General features: G+C 37.2%; 1 protein-coding gene across 1 annotated transcript in view; it reads right to left on the bottom strand.

The window, feature by feature from the left end:
* The window catches only part of CNTNAP5 (contactin associated protein family member 5), an 886,402-nt gene that overhangs the window by 554,252 nt on the left and 312,867 nt on the right, over positions 1–19,283 (bottom strand). Inside the window, 1 exon segment of the mRNA XM_053712216.1 lies at positions 9,229–9,369. Coding sequence (XP_053568191.1) covers positions 9,229–9,369 — 141 coding nt within the window.

Below are 19,283 nucleotides of genomic sequence, written 5' to 3'. Positions count from 1 at the left end.
AGTTTCATTTAGTGATTTGCGATGTGGAGGGCCGGCGGTTTAGGGGTTAATATGTTTAGTTTAGTATTAGTGATGTGGGGACCGGCAGTTTAGGGGTTAATAGGTTTATTATAGTAGTAGCGATGTGTGGGGCCGGCGGTGTAGGGGTTAATTTAGGGGTCCTGTACACCAACTATGTTTACAGCGCTGCGGAATCTGTTGGCGCTCTACAAATACCTGATAATAATAATAATAATAGCTTTATATAGTGTTGACTATGTGGGTGGCGGATTAGGGGTTAATAGGTAGTTTATGGATGTTAGTGTACTTTGTAACATTTTAGTTATGAGTTTTGTGAAACATTTTTGTTTCGCAAACTCCATAACTACTGGTCTCAGATCGCAGTGGTAAAGACCATAACGCAAGCATTTTAGCTGGAACGCACAACCTATAATACGACGCTATGAAAATCCTGCACTTAAAAGTCATTTTTTGAGTGTGGAATGGAGAGTTGCGTTACAGTCTAAAACACTTGCGGTATAGCGGTACTGCAGTGACTTTTAATACGGGAGACCTGCCATTCCATGCGCAATGGCCAATTTTTTCGCGGTATAGCCGTACCGCACCATAACGCAAATCTTGTAATCTGGGTCATAATTAATTTGAAAAGAAAACTTTATTTTTTTAATCATTGATTATTCATCCAACTTCTCCTGTAATATTATTCCTAAAATAATGGGGGGGGGGGTTCTTCCATTAAAGGGACATGAAAGTCAATTTGTTTCTTTCATGATTTAGATAAAGCATACACTTGTAAATATGTTTCTAATGTACTTCTATTATCTATTTTGCATTATTGCCTTGGTATCCTTTTTTGAAAGATCAGGAATGCACTACTGGGAACTAGCTGAAAACATTTGTAAGCCAATCACAAGAGGCATATATGTGCATGCGCCAATCATCAGCTAGCTCCTAGCTCGATAGCCTATCTAGATATTCTTTTCAACAAAGGTTACCAAGCAAATTAGATAAAAGAAGTAAATAGGAAAGTTGTTTAAAAATGTAAGCTCTAGCTAAATAAATATAAAATTGAGTTTCATGTCCCTTTAAGAGCCTAATATATGCACAGGATTTACTCAATCCGTGCAGGAGTTTGTAAATACGGATATTCTAAGTAAGAAATAGGAAATTAGTTTAATACCCCCTTAATCCAAATACTTGACAGTTACTATATATTTGTATTCATATCTCAGGATTGTTTTATATTTTTATCCCAAGGAAATACATTTTCACATAATTAGGTTTTCTGAAACTTAGTGAATAAGAGAAGAAATCTGTACTGACTAATGAGCACCAACCACTATGAACTTTTTAAAGAACTAAGGGAATTTGATGTTTCAAGGGACTGATTCTTCCTTTTTTCTTTCCTGTTATTTTTTTATTTTTTTATTTTTTTTAACAAATGTGAAAATATCTACTCTGTGAATACTTAACACACATCAATAGAGTGGCATTTTTTAAACTTTAGGAATCCCTATCTGTTGTGATTCTCTGCATACACTCTTGATAGTGTGTGTGGGGCAGATATTTACACACACACATATACTCTCCTGCAAGCACACAGCTAGATTAAAAGCAAAATGGAAGAGTTAGTTACAGTATTTGGCTGAATGATGAGGCCCAGGACAACGTCATGGTTTCTTCCTTCCTGGGTCTCTAACCTACAGACAAACAATGCAAGCCTTCAACCAAACACAACAGCCTGTGTCACCCTTGTTTGTATCTCAGTGTGTTTAGTTGAAGGCATACATTGTGTTGCTGTAGGTTAAGGACCCAGGGATGAAGAGATCTTGATATGGTACTGGTCCTATCAATATTTGAGCAAATTCTTTAACTAACTCTTCCATTTTGCTTTTAATCTACATGTGTGCTTGCAAGAGAGTGCTAGATTTTCTATGTGTGATAATTGTGTTTTGTAATTTTCCCAATGGGCTTTGCACCCAGGCGTGTCTGGAGTTAACTACCTAAGTCTCTGAAAGCTGTGATGCTGCCTGTGGATGCTGATGAGCACCCAGGGCCCAGTTTTGCAGAGTCATGGGATGTGTACCTAGTCAGATTTGAGAGTGCAGTTCATTTCTGTGTGTTGCATGTGTCTAGGGAAATTAACAAAGGGCCTGTGCCACCCTTGTTTGAATTTTAGTGTGTTTGATTCATTGCATACATTGTGGGGCTGTAGGTTAGAGACCCATAGAGGAAGAGACCTTAATGTGGTCCTGGGCCTATCACCATTTAGCCAGATGTTGTAACTAACTCTTTCATTTTTGTGGTTCTAAGTTACAGTGCTGTTATCTTCATAAACGGGAATTCTATCAGTAATAGTGTATTTGTGATGGGGATTTAACAGTTTGCTGTTCCCTCTTGTTTACTGGTAACCAAGATCGTTTGTAGGGGTTTTTCCTTTTAATGGGATTAACAGTATCTTGAACGCCATGTGGACATCTTCTTACAGTAAAGACAAATTTGTTCCGTACAATGAGGCTTGAAACCTTAGACAAAAGCACAATATACATTGTGAGAACTGTTAAAAACCTATTATTGAAGATTAGATAAGTTGCGGCGACTTTCTTATTTTGAAAATTAATTTCCCATAGTGCTCTTCTTAATTTAGGTGACATATTAAATATTAATTTAAAAATACTTTTACTATTTATAACGTTGTACCCATAATGCCCAAATACAAATGACATTCGGATTGGTTAACAGCATAAACACAACTCTATCCAATTTAAAAATAAATACATTTAACTCATTAACCCATATTGGATTTAAATGACCAGCACCCACTATAAACAGTTACAAGTGGGAAAAAATGGAGATTGTATTTTGTGTGAAGTAACAATCTTGGCTGTGTTTGACTTGTAAATCTTGTAATACCTTTCTTAACACAGAAAGAAAAATCACCATTCTTGTTTTTCCAGTATATAAAAAAATACTGAAAGATTGGAAGCACCGCAATAAAAAAATACTGAAAGATTGGAAGCACCGCAATAAAAAAATACTGAAAGATTGGAAGCACCGCAATAATAATTATTATTAATTACAGTTATCTTTCAAAAATAATTACTTGTATCTATTTGTGAGTTTCTTTGCCATCTACTACATCCTTATCTCTACTGCTGTTTATTATTGTTATGAGGTATGGAATTGAAGTCAACATCCTAAAATATAACCTGATTAATGAAAGTGCACTGAAGTAACCTTCAAGTTCCTTCTACACAAACAGCTGCTAACTGAAAGAGAACGGCTTGGATGCTTTTAGGTTATGTATTTTAAAAAAAAGTTATAAAATAAGAATTTGAAAAAAACTTCTAAATATGTTTTTCACCTTGGAAATTAAATGGTATGAAACAGAACAATAGTTTGTTGATTTCGTTTTTTTTTCTTATTCTTCAAGCTTTCTGAATTATTCACCAACACATTCCTAGTACTAACGGTGATTGAAAAATAAAAGTATTATAATAATGCTCTCTGTTTTTTCTTCCTATTATCATAAAGCAATATATGAACATTTTATTGGCACCCACTTTCTGCTCTCCAAGCTTCATGCACATAAAAGCCTAAGCACACTTCTAAGAGATTTTTCTATGATGTTGTAATTATAAGTGACAACTTGAAAATCTGAAGGAGCTAACTCTATGATTTTCATGATTTGATGTAAGAATCATCTGCTCATTTAATGTTCCTATATTTTCTGCCTTCCATATTGTATGCTGTTACAAAGCAAATAGTTGATGCTTTTTCTTAACCTGTTTATATATGTTGTGAAAAAATCAGTCTGTTACTTTTCTTAAAATATATGTATACTGTAGACTGGATAGATAGATAGATAGATAGATACACACACTCATATATATATATATATATATATATATATATATATATATATACACACACACATATATGTGTATGTATATATAATTCCTTGAAAATAAGCAGTCACTCACCATATGACCAAGATTGTCAAATTTATTAATATGACGTTCAGGGTGGTACCCCTTCATCAGACAATTATATATATATATATATATATATATATATATTTATGGACTTATATTAGGTATCAGAATTCTTTTAAGGTAATAGAAGTATAGAAAGGTGATCATTATAATAATAATAATATTAGGTGATTTCAGCAATGAAATTAACTTTAAAGTATTTTTTGTTGTTGAATTTAAATAAAGAAATGTTAAAATATATAATTTTTTTATGCTGGCAAAAATTGTTTTTAAAAAAAGTATATATATATATATATATATATATATATATATATATATATATATAAAACACACAGAGAAAGTCCAGCACTCACTTAAAAGCTCACAGTCAAGGTCCCTCCCAAACCCTGGGAGCCTAAAACAACATGTTGCAGGGTCAAAGGATGTGTACCCGATCCAGTCTGAGAGTGAAGTCCCCTTCCGTGTTTTGTATATGTCTAGGGTTATTACATAAGCCTGTGCACCCTTCAATTGTTCCCAGTTTGTTGGATTGAGAGCTTGCATTGTGTGGCTGTTTTAGACTCCCAGGTTTTGGAAGGGACCTTGACGTGGTACCTGGGCTTGTCCCATTTGGCCAAATGCTGTAACTAACCTTTCCATTTTTGCTTTTAATCTTAGCTGTGAGCTTGTGAGTGCTGGACTTTCTCTGTGTGTTGTATTAATTTGCTTTGTAATTTTCCCTATGGTTCTTGCACCCAGACCTGTCTGGGGTTAACGGCCTGTGACTCTGGTGACAGCACAGATTCCTGTGAGTGCCAGTGAGCACCCAAGGCTGAGCATGTTGCAGGATCATGGCATGTGTACTCGGTCCAGTCTGAGAGTGCAGTCCCCTTCCGTGTTTTGTATATATATATATATATATATATATATATACATATATATATATACTGTATATATACACACATACACTGTGGCAGAACTACCATTGGTGCAGCATGAACAGTGACACCAGGGCCATAGTGCTGTGGGGCCCAGGGCAACCAGACTATACATAGGCAAGTGCAGGTTGCATAATAACATGCAGATCATTTTATTTGTGCAGGTTGCAGGTTTATCTGTCTATCGATCTATCTTCATAAACAGAGAAGCATGCATATTATTACTATTGCTTACAAATTAGTTATCTTTGGGGACCCAAAACATTTTTGAACACTGACCTCAGGTGAGTAGGTCCTCTAATGTTGGTGTTGCCTAATCCGCTTGTACATTTAGTTTCCTGTTAAAAAAATCAATGTAACCCCTTAACTGCGGATGACGACACGTGGTCTTCATCTGCACAATGTATTTAGGGCTAGATTACAAGTGGAGCGCTTATTTATTGAGCACCCATAAACGGGAAAATTCTCCCATTTACAGGGGCGCAAAAAATAACCAGCTATTACAAGTGGCTGTTTTTTGCTACCGTGATCTCTGGTAAATTTTCAAAATGTGTCCCAATGGCCCCCAAAATACAGTGTAGTATAGTTATCAATAAAAAAAAATGTTTTATAAAATAACTCTAAGAAGCAGTTAGTAGGGGTTTAAGTGAGCGGGTGTGGGGTGTTAGATAAAAATGGCACTGAAAAGTGCCTTTACATTGCGGTCTATAGGGACTGTGTGTTCCCTATAAATATATATGTTTATGCTTATACACATATATATTTATGATACACATATATGTATATAATCATATGCATATATATTTCAATTTGCTGCCCATCACTGCAGGACTTGCCCCCTTCGCTGTGCTAGGTTCTCATGCCATGCCTCACAGCATGAGAATAAGGCTCCCATTGAAGCCTATGGAAGCATGCAGTCATGAGAGCAAAACTTCTGTGCAATGCAAATGCGAGGTTCTGTTCACATTGCACCTAACTTGTAATACCAGTGCACATTTGCATTACTGAGTGGAGTGCAAATATCGCTCTCGGGTAAGCAATATTTTGCGCTCCACTCATAATCTGCCCCTTAGTCATCATTTAGTAGAGGGGTGACCTTTTTGAGCACATAGTGGTCCTCCTGCACTCATCCCAGCATTCGTGGTTATTTGGAATCACTGGGGGGAATCCAGGGATGCCGGTGAAGTAACTACACAAGCCGTGGAAAGTTATAGTCAGTTACAGTAAGCTTAAGGGGGAGTTGGATTGGGGGTATTAATTGTGGATTACAACCATATATCATCATTTGGGGAGGGGTTGCCTTTATAAGCACATAACAGTCTTCCTACATTCATCCCTGTATCCCTGGTGGTCTGGAATCACTGGGGGAATCCAGGGATGCTGCAAAGTCACCACAGAAGCCCTGGAAATCCAGACGTTCTTGTCAGGTACACTGGCCTTAAGGGGGCAGATGGATGGGGGGTAAGTATTAAAACCCCTCAATCTCAGATTCCTTAAGCACTAAAACAGGTTTAAGGTAGAAGCACAAAAAAATAAAAATAAACACATATAACACTTACAAAATTATACACAATTATAGCAGAGTATCAGGCCCCAAGACCCCTTGTTTTAAATCCCAGATACCCATCTTTAAGATAAAGCCCCTATATAAGTTTTAATAGCTAGCTGAACACTGTGGTATTAGTGATCACTGTGGCTTGAAAAAATGTCCAATTGTTTGAATAGAGGCTCATGGGAGCCATTAGGTGCAAAAGTTGCATAACTATACAGAAAGGCCCTTATTTATATGAGGATAATCCCTTTTAATATATAGCTTATGTTATAAACTAATGGTATAACTTTGTTTATTAACAGTTTATTAAAAAATATGTATTTTTCACAAGTTTCATGATATTTACATAAACTAATGGTTTTGTTTGAATTGTCTGTGTTTCTTGAAAAAAGATATATAATATGTGTGGGCTTCAGTTGTTCCTGAAAATTGGCCTACAGTAGTGATTAATTGTGAGCAGCATGTAAAAGCTACAAAACAGCTCAGCCCTGGGACGGGACTGGCTCAGCAGTAAAAGGGTTAATCTGCTTTAACTTCACACAACATTTCACATATTCAAATAATATTATGTTATATAAATGGCATTATTTTAGTGTAATGTCCATCTACTTATAGTTTTTTTTTTTTGGGGGGGGGATTGGGAGGAGGGTAATGATGATTACATTGAAGAACCCTTACTAGGGAGGAAAATAATAAAGATGATTGCAATAATTTTGTTTATTTTATGTTTTGATGTTATTAATAAATATATTAATGGCTAATACAACTTAAAACTCCTTGTAGCAAAAACAATATGATTGGCAATCATATACAATACATTCTTTTTGGGTTAGTGAGAGGGAGAGACACAAGAAAGAAGAAAGGAAAAAGAAGAGATAGAACCACTCTGCAACTCTTAGCTATATCCACAATGTAACTCTAAACTATGTCTACAGTACAGCTCTGAGCTATGTCTACGGTACAGCTCTGAGCTATGTCCACAGTAGCAACTCTGAGCTATGTCCACTGTACAGCTCTAAACTATGTCTACAGTACAGCTCTGAGCAATGCCCACAGTACAGCTCTAAACTATGTCTACATTACAGCTCTTAGCTATGTCAATAGTAAAGCTATGAGCTATGTCCACAGTACAGCTCTGAGCAATGTCACAAGTTCGGAGCTATGCCCACTGTACTGCTATCTACAGTACAGCAATGAGCAATGTCCAGAGTACAGCTCTTAGCTATGTCCACAGTACAGCTCTTAGCTATGTCTACAGTACAGCTCTGAGCAATGCCCACAGTACAGCTCTGAGCAATGTCCATAGTAATGCTATGAGCTATGTCTACAGTACAGCTATGAGCTATGTCTACAGTACAGCTCTTAGCTATGTCTACAGTATAGCTCTGAGCTATGTATACAGTATAGCTCTGAGCTATGTATACAGTACAGCTCTGAGCTATGTCTACAGTACAGCTCTGAGCTATGTCTACAGTACAGCTCTGAGCTATGTCTACAGTACAGCTCTTAGCTATGTCTACAGTACAGCTCTTAGCTATGTCTACAGTACAGCTCTGAGCTATGTATACAGTACAGCTCTGAGCTATGTCTACAGTACAGCTCTGAGCAATGTCCATAGTAATGCTATGAGCTATGTCTACAGTACAGCTCTGAGCTATGTCTACAGTACAGCTCTTAGCTATGTCTACAGTACAGCTCTGAGCTATGTATACAGTACAGCTCTGTGCTATGTCTACAGTACAGCTCTGAGCTATGTCTACAGTACAGCTCTGAGCTATGTCTACAGTACAGCTCTGAGCTATGTCTACAGTACAGCTCTGAGCAATGCCCACAGTACAGCTCTGAGCAATGTCCATAGTAAAGCTATGAGCTATGTCCACAGTACAGCTCTGAGCAATGTCGCAAGTTCGGAGCTATGCCCACAGTACAGCTGTCTACAGTACAGCTCTGAGCTATGTATACAGTACAGCTCTGAGCTATGTCTACAGTACAGCTCTGAGCAATGTCCATAGTAATGCTATGAGCTATGTCTACAGTACAGCTCTGAGCTATGTCTACAGTACAGCTCTTAGCTATGTCTACAGTACAGCTCTGAGCTATGTCTACAGTACAGCTCTGAGCTATGTATACAGTACAGCTCTGAGCTATGTCTACAGTACAGCTCTGAGCAATGTCCATAGTAATGCTATGAGCTATGTCTACAGTACAGCTCTGAGCTATGTATACAGTACAGCTCTGAGCTATGTCTACAGTACAGCTCTGAGCTATGTCTACAGTACAGCTCTGAGCTATGTCTACAGTACAGCTCTGAGCTATGTCTACAGTACAGCTCTGAGCTATGTCTACAGTACAGCTCTGAGCTATGTATACAGTACAGCTCTGAGCTATGTCTACAGTACAGCTCTGAGCTATGTCTACAGTACAGCTCTGAGCAATGCCCACAGTACAGCTCTGAGCAATGTCCATAGTAAAGCTATGAGCTATGTCCACAGTACAGCTCTGAGCAATGTCGCAAGTTCGGAGCTATGCCCACAGTACAGCTGTCTACAGTACAGCTCTGAGCTATGTCGCAAGTTCGGAGCTATGCTCACAGTACAGCTGTCTACAGTACAGCTCTGAGCTATGTCGCAAGTTCGGAGCTATGCCCACAGTACAGCTGTCTACAGTACAGCTCTGAGCAATGTCAATAAAATGCTTTGCAGGAATTCAGTTGTAATTATTATAACAAAATAGTTGTCTTAAAAATCAATCTATGTCTTACCACAATGAAGATCTGAGGTTTACGTCTCTTTGCAAGGTCGATAATATTTACTCCATTGTAATACAGGTTTTCTATGCAGCCGTGAAAATTCTTCTTCATGAAGGTCCCAGGTTTTCCTGGTACTGGGATCCCGCCAAAGCTGAACTTTGGGGTAAATAAAAAACAAACACCTGGTTCATTTTGTAATCATAAGATGGTTTATATATAATAATATTAATTGTATTCTTGAAATAAAAACTTTACTAAACCATAATTATGAAAAGCAGATTCAGTATTCAATATGTATTCTTGTTTAAAGGAATTATTTTTACCCACTGTTTTAGTGTTTATTTTTTCCTAAAAATGCCATCCAATTAAAAATGTCTCTGATGCATCAGCTTCTCTTATACTCTTGATAGAAAGGAAAACTACTTCTGGTAACATTAAAACTTGAAATAAATAAAACAAAGCCTTTCCAATAGACTTGCTGAATTTTGAATGTAAAAATGTAGGTTATCTTAAGTAGATCTAGCAGCACTCCAGTGGCACACTAAATTAGTTTGGAAAAATCCCTCACAACTGATTAGTAAGCTATAGTTTTAAAGAACTGAGGAGTTTCTTTAATGTGACATCTGCAGATATCTGCCACATTTCAGTTTAATGAAGTCTCTGTATTGGAAAAGTGTCTAATAATGAAATCTGTTTTAAGATTGGCTTTGCGGCTTAATCTACAAAGTCTATATAATCAGAGCTCCTATTTTCTACGCTCCAACCTGCTCACTTTGATCTGCAGGTCTAGGTCTCCAAGAAATTCTCTGTCTTCCCTTGGGGCTCAGTCCTTTTGCTGAGCTATTGATGTTCTCTGGAGCTTAGTATCTCATACAGTACAAACCAGATGTCCGATTGCTGTGAGTTTACACAAATAAGCTCAAGGCATACACCCTATTAAATGAGTCAACAAATCACTGTTTGGAATATGATTCTGTGTTTATTACAAACAATATCAGATTTGTTTTATTTATTTTTTAGTTCTATTTTACATTAATAACATGTTTTGTTGTTTTCAACTATGTTATCGTATACTTTATACAAAATTAAGTTTACAATCTTTTCTTTTTATTAACTCACTATTACAAGAGCAATGAGCTCTAATATTAAGTTGTAAAATGTGGCAGCAAAAGTATGTCTTACCATATTTAAATACATTGTTGCAATATGCAGTGAAAAATACAAATTTTTATTTTACATTAACTCACTCATTCAAATATTTGTTAAATCTGAAAAATCCGGTCATGCTAACACACAAGCAACTTAAAAGCACTTAAACCCAGCAAGCCTGATAAAATGAATCACATCATCCAAACATTAAAAGTGGGAAAAAATATCCAGTATTAATAATATAAAGTGTTTGGTTCAAAGTCAGGAACTAATAATAATCTAGGTTCCTTCTATAACAGGAGCTATATTACCACCTGATCTTTAGATGTGCGCCCTGTTAAAATAACATATAAAAACAATAGTCTAAGCTCCTCCAATGGCGGAAACTGTATTAACATTATCGTTACACTTTTTTAATAGTGCACTTGTAGTATTCTCTTTACAGAGCCACGCTATAATGAGTATCCCAAATACATTGTTTTTTTTTTTAACTTTTATTTATAACCAACAGTGAGTACATATTATGCCAATTTTCTGTAAAAGCACCACACAGGGTATTTGAATAAATCAAACATATTCATGCAGACACATATTTAACATAGCACAACATTGCTATAATCTTCTTAAACACATAACTGTATGTATTTGGTGTACCTGCTTCTAACATAAGACACACTTGGCTTTTTCAATTATTAAATCAAATATAACAAAATTGCGTACATAAAACATAATATAGGGAAAAAACATCTATAACCAAAGAACTTGGCCCCAAGACAAAAAAAAGACGAAACAAACAAACAAAAAAAATAAAAAAATAAAGGGTGTTAATTCCATCCCCCTCTCCCAGCTTATCCTCTCCTCCCTTCTGGTTCTGCGCACAAGAAAGAAAACTATCACTTTTTTTGGGTAACTTCACTAATTTTTCCTCTAAGAAGCATATTTTGAATGGTAACAGACATAGCAAAAGGTCTAATATACTGTGCTGCTGGATGTATCCGGCCCATTTTAAAAAATAACTTAGAATTTCTTTTTTCCACTGAGCCATTTATTTCATATTACTCTAGAATTGCTTTCAGCTGAACGTTCTTCACAAACAATGAGAAAGTATGACTTTTTCTATCTTTCCATGAGGTGAAGATTACGTTTTGTGCATTAAGTAATGCAAAAGTAAAAAAAAAAATCTGTATTTTCCTTTTAATTAGTTGGTTCTCTAAGAAAAACTAACTCCTCCTCAGTCCTCACAGGGCAAGTTCCTGCTTCAATATTTTTGAAAGCCAGAATGTGACATTTCCCCAGAAGCTTTTTACTTTTGGGCAGCCCCATATACAATGCAATAAATGAGCCAATGAAAAACTGCACCTAGTACATATATAATTTTAGTCCCTCCTCCATTTCCCTATATCCTTGGGTGGTTATATACAGGGAGTGCAGAATTATTAGGCAAGTTGTATTTTTGAGGATTAATTTTATTATTGAACAACAACCATGTTCTCAATGAACCCAAAAAACTAATTAATATCAAAGCTGAATATTTTTGGAAGTAGTTTTTAGTTTGTTTTCAGTTTTAGCTATTTTAGGGGGATATCTGTGTGTGCAGGTGACTATTACTGTGCATAATTATTAGGCAACTTAACAAAAAACAAATATAAACCCATTTCAATTATTTATTTTTACCAGTGAAACCAATATAACATCTCAACATTCACAAATATACATTTCTGACATTCAAAAACAAAACAAAAACACATCAGTGACCAATATAGCCACCTTTCTTTGCAAGGACACTCAAAAGCCTGCCATCCATGGATTCTGTCAGTGTTTTGATCTGTTCATCATCAACATTGCGTGCAGCAGCAACCACAGCATCCCAGACACTGTTCAGAGAGGTGTACTGTTTTCCCTCCTTGTAAATCTCACATTTGATGATGGACCACAGGTTCTCAATGGGGTTCAGATCAGGTGAACAAGGAGGCCATGTCATTAGATTTTCTTCTTTTATACCCTTTCTTGCCAGCCACGCTGTGGAGTACTTGGACGCGTGTGATGGAGCATTGTCCTGCATGAAAATCATGTTTTTCTTGAAGGATGCAGACTTCTTCCTGTACCACTGCTTGAAGAAGGTGTCTTCCAGAAACTGGCAGTAGGACTGGGAGTTGAGCTTGATTCCATCCTCAACCCGAAAAGGCCCCACAAGCTCATCTTTGATGATACTAGCCCAAACCAGTACTCCACCTCCACCTTGCTGGCGTCTGAGTCGGACTGGAGCTCTCTGCCCTTTACCAATCCAGCCACGGGCCCATCCATCTGGCCCATCAAGACTCACTCTCATTTCATCAGTTCATAAAACCTTAGAAAAATCAGTCTTGAGATATTTCTTGGCCCAGTCTTGACATTTCAGCTTGTGTGTCTTGTTCAGTGGTGGTTGTCTTTCAGCCTTTCTTACCTTGGCCATGTCTCTGAGTATTGCACACCTTGTGCTTTTGGGCACTCCAGTGATGTTGCAGCTCTGAAATATGGCCAAACTGGTGGCAAGTGGCATCTTGGCAGCTGCACGCTTGACTTTTCTCAGTTCATGGGCAGTTATTTTGCGCCTTGGTTTTTCCACACACTTCTTGCGACCCTGTTGACTATTTTGAATGAAACGCTTGATTGTCACGCTTCAGAAGCTTTGCAATTTTAAGAGTGCTGCATCCCTCTGCAAGATATCTCACTATTTTTGACTTTTCTGAGCCTGTCAAGTCCTTCTTTTGACCCATTTTGCCAAAGCAAAGGAAGTTGCTTAATAATTATGCACACCTGATATAGGGTGTTGATGTCATTAGACCACACCCCTTCTCATTACAGAGATGCACATCACCTAATATGCTTAATTGGTAGTAGGCTTTCGAGCCTATACAGCTTGGAGTAAGACAACATGCATAAAGAGGATGATGTGGTCAAAATACTCATTTGCCTAATAATTCTGCACTCCCTGTATGTCCTGTTTATAAGCATAATATGTGACTTTTGCCATGATAGTAGAGGTGTTGCCCTCCATTTCATAGTAATGCTTAATTATTCACTGTGGGGAGATCATGATTCCAAGTCTGTATGATTTCCATGAGATTTATTTTACCTTCCATTTGTATCATCAAATTATACCACCCTGCTTAAATAAATTGATCCCGGCATAGATGCCTTCCCAATTTTTCCAATGCATACATCAAAGTCTTACTTGGAAATATCCATACATCACTATTCGCTAAATTATACTTAGTTTTAAGATCTTCCAATGAATTAATCACATAACTTGTGTTGTCTACACATTGTGAAAATTATTCCAATCTTTTGGATTTCCAGAGCCTAAATATCTTAGAATCAGAACCTGGTAGAATAAAGGATTTACTGAAATAGGAAGACATTTAGAGGTATGAAAATCTACACCTAGGAATTTGCAGAATCTTTGCCAAGCGATAATAGGGTTGACATCAGTATGCACTAATACTTTAAGGGCATAAGGTTTAAAATGGGGTAATTCAATCTCTTTTATACAAAGGTGAGAATTGTCCAATAGCCACTGTGGGACAATTTTCAGCAGACAAACGGTACTGTATTTCTGAAATGCAGGCAAACATTACACTGTGAAAGTCTATAGATAGAAAGTCTAGGCTTACCTATACCCCATAAAAACACTCTAAGTGCTGCATTTAAATTCCCAAATATATAGTTACTGGCTATTTAATGGTCAACATGATAAGGGCTGCTTGGTAAGCAAATTAAAAAGAGAGACAATGGCCCCTATTTATCAAGGTCTGGCGGACCTGATCCGACAGTGCGGATCAGGTCCACCAGACCTTGCTGAATACGGCAAGCAATATGCTCGCCATATTCAGCATTGCACCAGCAGCTCACAAGAGCAGACTCGCGCCCAAGCAGGGGGTGTCAATCAACTCGATCGGGTTGATTTTCGTCGATGTCTGTCCGCCTGCTCAGAGCAGGCGGACAGGTTATGGAGCAGCGGTCTTTGTGACCGCTGCTTCATAACTGCCTATTCCCTACCAAGTTTGCCCTTTTGAAATATAGCAGTAATTTTTAGGCAATCTTACACCTAGATTACGAGTTTTGCATTAGAGGCTATGCAGTGCTAACGAGCAGTTTTCGCTCACCCCTCACTTAACTGCAGCGTTGTTATTACGAGTTTTCAGAAACCCATCATTAAAAGACAAGAAGTGAGCGTTGAGCAAAATTTTGCATTGCTGACACTTGCATTATATTATTAACCCCTAATCTGCCGCTCTGGACACCGCCGCCACCTACATTAAACTTATGAACCACTGATCTGCTGCCCACAACATCGCCGACACCTACATTATATTTCTTAACCCCTAATCTGCCGCCCCCAATGTCGCCGCCACCTACCTACACTTATTAACCCCTAATCTGCTGCCCCCAATGTTGCTGCCACTATATTAAAGTTATTAACCCCAAAACCTAAGTCTAACCCTAAACCTAACACCCCCTAACTTAAATATAATTACAATAAATCTAAATAAATATTCCTATCCTATCATTAACTAAATTATTCCTATTTAAAACTAAATACTTACCTATAAAATAAACCCTAAGCTAGCTACAATATAACTAATAGTTACATTGTAGCCAACTTAGGATTTATTTTTATTTTACAGGCAACTTTGTATTTATTTTAACTAGGTAGAATAGTTATTATAAATAAAACACTAACACCTAATACTACACTACAATTAAATAAATTCCCTACATTAAATACAATTAAATAAATTAAATTAAATTGGCTAGAAAAAAACCCCACTAAATTACAGAAAATAATAAACAAATTACAGAAATTTAAACTAATTACACATAATCTAATAGCCCTATTAAATAGAAAAGCCCCCCCCCCCCCCAAAAAAAAAAAAAAAAAAAAAAAAAAAAACCCTAGCCTAAACTAAACTACCTATAGCCATTGAAAGTGCCTTTTGTGGGGCATTGCCCCAAAGTAATCAGCTTTTTTACCTGTAAAAAAAATACAAACAACCCCCCAACAGTAAAACCCACCACCTACACAACCAACCCCCCAAATAAAAAACCTAAGCTTGCCATTGCCCAGAAAGGGCATTTGGATGGGCATTGCCTATAAAAGGCTCTTTTGCAGCCCAAACCCTAATCTAAAAAATAAAACACACCCAATATACCCTTAAAAAACCCTAACCCCCTGAAGATCAACTTACCGGGAGACGTCTTCATCCAAGCCGGGCGAAGTGGTCCTCCAGATGGGCAGAAGTCTTCATCCAAGCCGAGCAGAAGTGGTCCTCCAGACGGGCAGAAGTCTTCATCCAGATGGCATCTTCTATCTTCATCCATCCAGCGCGGAGCGGGTCCATCTTCAAGACATCCGACGTGGAGCATCCTCTTCATCCGACGTCTAAAACAGAATGAAGGTACCTTTAAGTGACGTCATCCAAGATGGCGTCCCTTAGATTCTGATTGGCTGATAAATTATTTTCTGTAATTTAGTGTTTTTTGTTTTTTAGTACTTTAGCTAATTTAATTTAATTGTTTTAAATTGTTGTTAATTTAGTTAATTTATTTAATTATAGTGTAGTGTTAGGTGTTATTGTAACTTAGGTTAGGTTTTATTTTATAGGTACTTTTGTATTTATTTTAGCTAGGTAGTTATTAAATAGTTAATAACTATTTAATAACTGTTCTACCTAGTTAAAATAAATACAAAGTTGCCTATAAAATAAAAATAAATCCTAAATTGGCTACAATGTAACTATTAGTTAAATTGTAGCTAGCTTAGGGTTTATTTTACAGGTAAGTATTTAGTTTTAAATAGGAATAATTTAGTTAATGATAGGAATATTTATTTAGATTTATTTCAATTATATTTAAGTTAGGGGGTATTAGGTTTAGGGGTTAATAACTTTAATATAGTGGCGGCGATGTTGGGGCGGCAGATTAGGGGTTTATAAATGTAGGTAGGTGGCGGCGATGTTAGGGACGACAGATTAGGGGTTGATAAAATTTAACTAATGTTTGCTAGGCAGGAGTGCGGCGGTTTAGGGGTTAATATGTTTATTATAGTGAGGGCGACCTTGGGGGCAGCAGATTAGGGGTTAATAAGTGTAGGTAGGTGGCGGCGACATTGAGGGCGGCAGATTAGGGGTTAATAAATATAATGTAGGTGTCAGCGATGTTGGGGGCAGCAGATTAGAGGTTCATACATATAATGTAGGTGGCGGCGGTGTCCGGAGCAGCAGATTAGGGGTTAAAAAATTTATTTTAGTATTTGCGATGCGGGAGGGCCTCATTTTAGGGGTTAATAGGTAGTTTATGGGTATTAATGTACTTTTTAGCACTTTAATTATGAGTTTTATGTTACGGCGTTGTACTATAAAACTCATAACTACTGACTTTTAAATGCATTTGGACTCTTGACAGGGTAGGGTGTACCACTAACTTTTTGGCCTCCCAGGACAGACTCGTAATATCAGCGCTATGGAAGTCCCAAAGAAAAAAGTCTTTACAAAGTTTACGTAAGTCGTTTTGCGGTAAGGCCAAAGAATGTGCAGTGCCCCTAAACCTGCAAGACTTGGAACAGCCAATAGAATGCAAGCTCAATCTGATTGGCTGATTGAATCAGCCAATCTGATTGAACTTGAATCTGATTGGCTGATTTTCCTACCTTAATTCCGATTGGCTGATAGAATCCTATCAGCAAATCGGAATTCGAGGGACGCCATCTTGGATGACGTCATTTAAAGGAACCTTCATTCGGTGTTAGGACGGCGGAAGAAGAGGATGGATCCGCGCCGGCTGCTTCAAGAAGGACCTGCTCCGGATGGAAGAAGATAGAAGATGCCGCCTTGATGAAAACTTCTGACCCTCTGGAGGACCTCTTCTTGCCGGATAGGATGAAGACATCGGACCCTCTTCTGGACGGATCGGATGGTACCCGGCTGGGTGAAGACAAGGTAGGAAGATCTTCAGGAGCTTAGTGTTAGGTTTTTTAAGGGGGGTTTGGGTGGGTTATATTAGAGGTATGTGGATGGTGGGTTGTAATGTTGGGGGGTATTGTATGTTTTTTTACAGGCAAAAGAGCTGATTTCTTTGGGGCATGCCCCGCAAAAAGCCCTTTTAAGGGCTGGTAAGGTAATAGAGCTGTTAACTTTTTATTTTAGAATAGGGTAGGGCATTTTTTTATTTTGGGGGGCTATGTTATTTTTTAGGGGTTTAGAGTAGGTGTAATTAGTTTAAAATTCTTGTAATCTTTTTTTCTTTTTGTAATTTAGTGTTTGTTTTTTTTGTAATTTAGTTTAGTTGATATAATTGTAGGTAATTGTAGGTAGTTTAGTTAATTAATTTATTGATAGTGTAGTGTTAGGTTTAATTGTAACTTAGGTTAGGATTTATTTTACAGGTAATTTTGTAATTATTTTAACTAGATAGCTATTAAATAGTAAATAACTATTTAATAGCTATTGTACCAAGTTAAAATAAATACAAAGTTGCCTGTAAAATAAATATAAATCTTAAAATAGCTACAATGTAATTATTATTTATATTGTAGCTATATTAGGGTTTATTTTACAGGTAAGTATTTAGCTTTAAATAGGATTAATGTTTTTAATAAGAAATAATTTATTTCATTAGAATAAAATTATATTTAATTTAGGGGGGTGTTAGGGTTAGGGTTAGACTTAGCTTTAGGGGTTAATACATTTATTAGAGTAGCGGTGAGGTCCGGTCAGCAGATTAGGGGTTAATACTTAAAGTTAGGTGTCGCAGATGTTAGGGAGGGCAGATTAGGGGTTAATACTATTTATTATAGGTTTGCGAGGCAGGAGTGTGGCGGTTTAGGGGTTAATACATTTATTATAGTGGTGGCGAGGTCCGGTTGGGAGATTAGGGGTTAAAAAGTGTAGGTAAGGTAGCGGCGACATTGGGGTGGCAGATTAGGGGTTAATAAATATAATATAGGGGTCGGCGATGTTGTGGGCAGCAGATTAGGGGTACATAGGTATAATGTAGGTTGCGGCGGTGTCCAGAGCGGCAGATTAGGGGTTAATAATAAAATGCAGGGGTCAGCGATAGTGGGGGCGGCAGATTAGGGGTTAATAAGTATAAGGTTAGGGGTGTTTAGACTCGGGGTTCATGTTAGAGTGTTAGGTGCAGACTTAGAAACTGTTTCCCCATAGGAAACAATGGGGCTGCTTTAGGAGCTGAACGCTGCTTTTTTGCAGGTGTTAGGTTTTCTTTCAGCCCAAACTGCCCCATTGTTTCTTATGGGGGAATCGTGCACAAGCACGTTTTTCAAGCTAGCAGCTACCGTAAGCAACGCTGGTATTGAGAGTTGAAGTGGCGGTAAATATGCCTGTACGCTCCCTTTTTGGAGCCTAACACAGCCCTTCAGAGAACTCCCAATACAAGCCTTATTTAAAAGGTAGCTAACGCACCCCTTTGGCCGCAAAACTCTAAATCTAGCCATATGTATCTTTGTATGACCTAATATTGGAACTGTGTGTTCCCTGTAAATATATTTGTATATGCTTATATACATATATACAGGGAGTGCAGAATTATTAGGCAAGTTGTATTTTTGAGGATTAATTTTATTATTGAACAACAACCATGTTCTCAATGAACCCAAAAAACTCATTAATATCAAAGCTGAATAGTTTTGGAAGTAGTTTTTAGTTTGTTTTTAGTTATAGCTATTTTAGGGGGATATCTGTGTGTGCAGGTGACTATTACTGTGCATAATTATTAGGCAACTTAACAAAAAACAAATATATACCCATTTCAATTATTTATTTTTACCAGTGAAACCAATATAACATCTCAACATTCACAAATATACATTTCTGACATTCAAAAACAAAACAAAAACAAATCAGTGACCAATATAGCCACCTTTC

The sequence above is a fragment of the Bombina bombina genome, chromosome 1 (assembly GCF_027579735.1).
Source record: "Bombina bombina isolate aBomBom1 chromosome 1, aBomBom1.pri, whole genome shotgun sequence".
NCBI lineage: Eukaryota > Metazoa > Chordata > Amphibia > Anura > Bombinatoridae > Bombina > Bombina bombina.
Note: the sequence above shows the minus strand (reverse complement) of the source record. Positions and strands in the feature narration are given on the sequence as shown.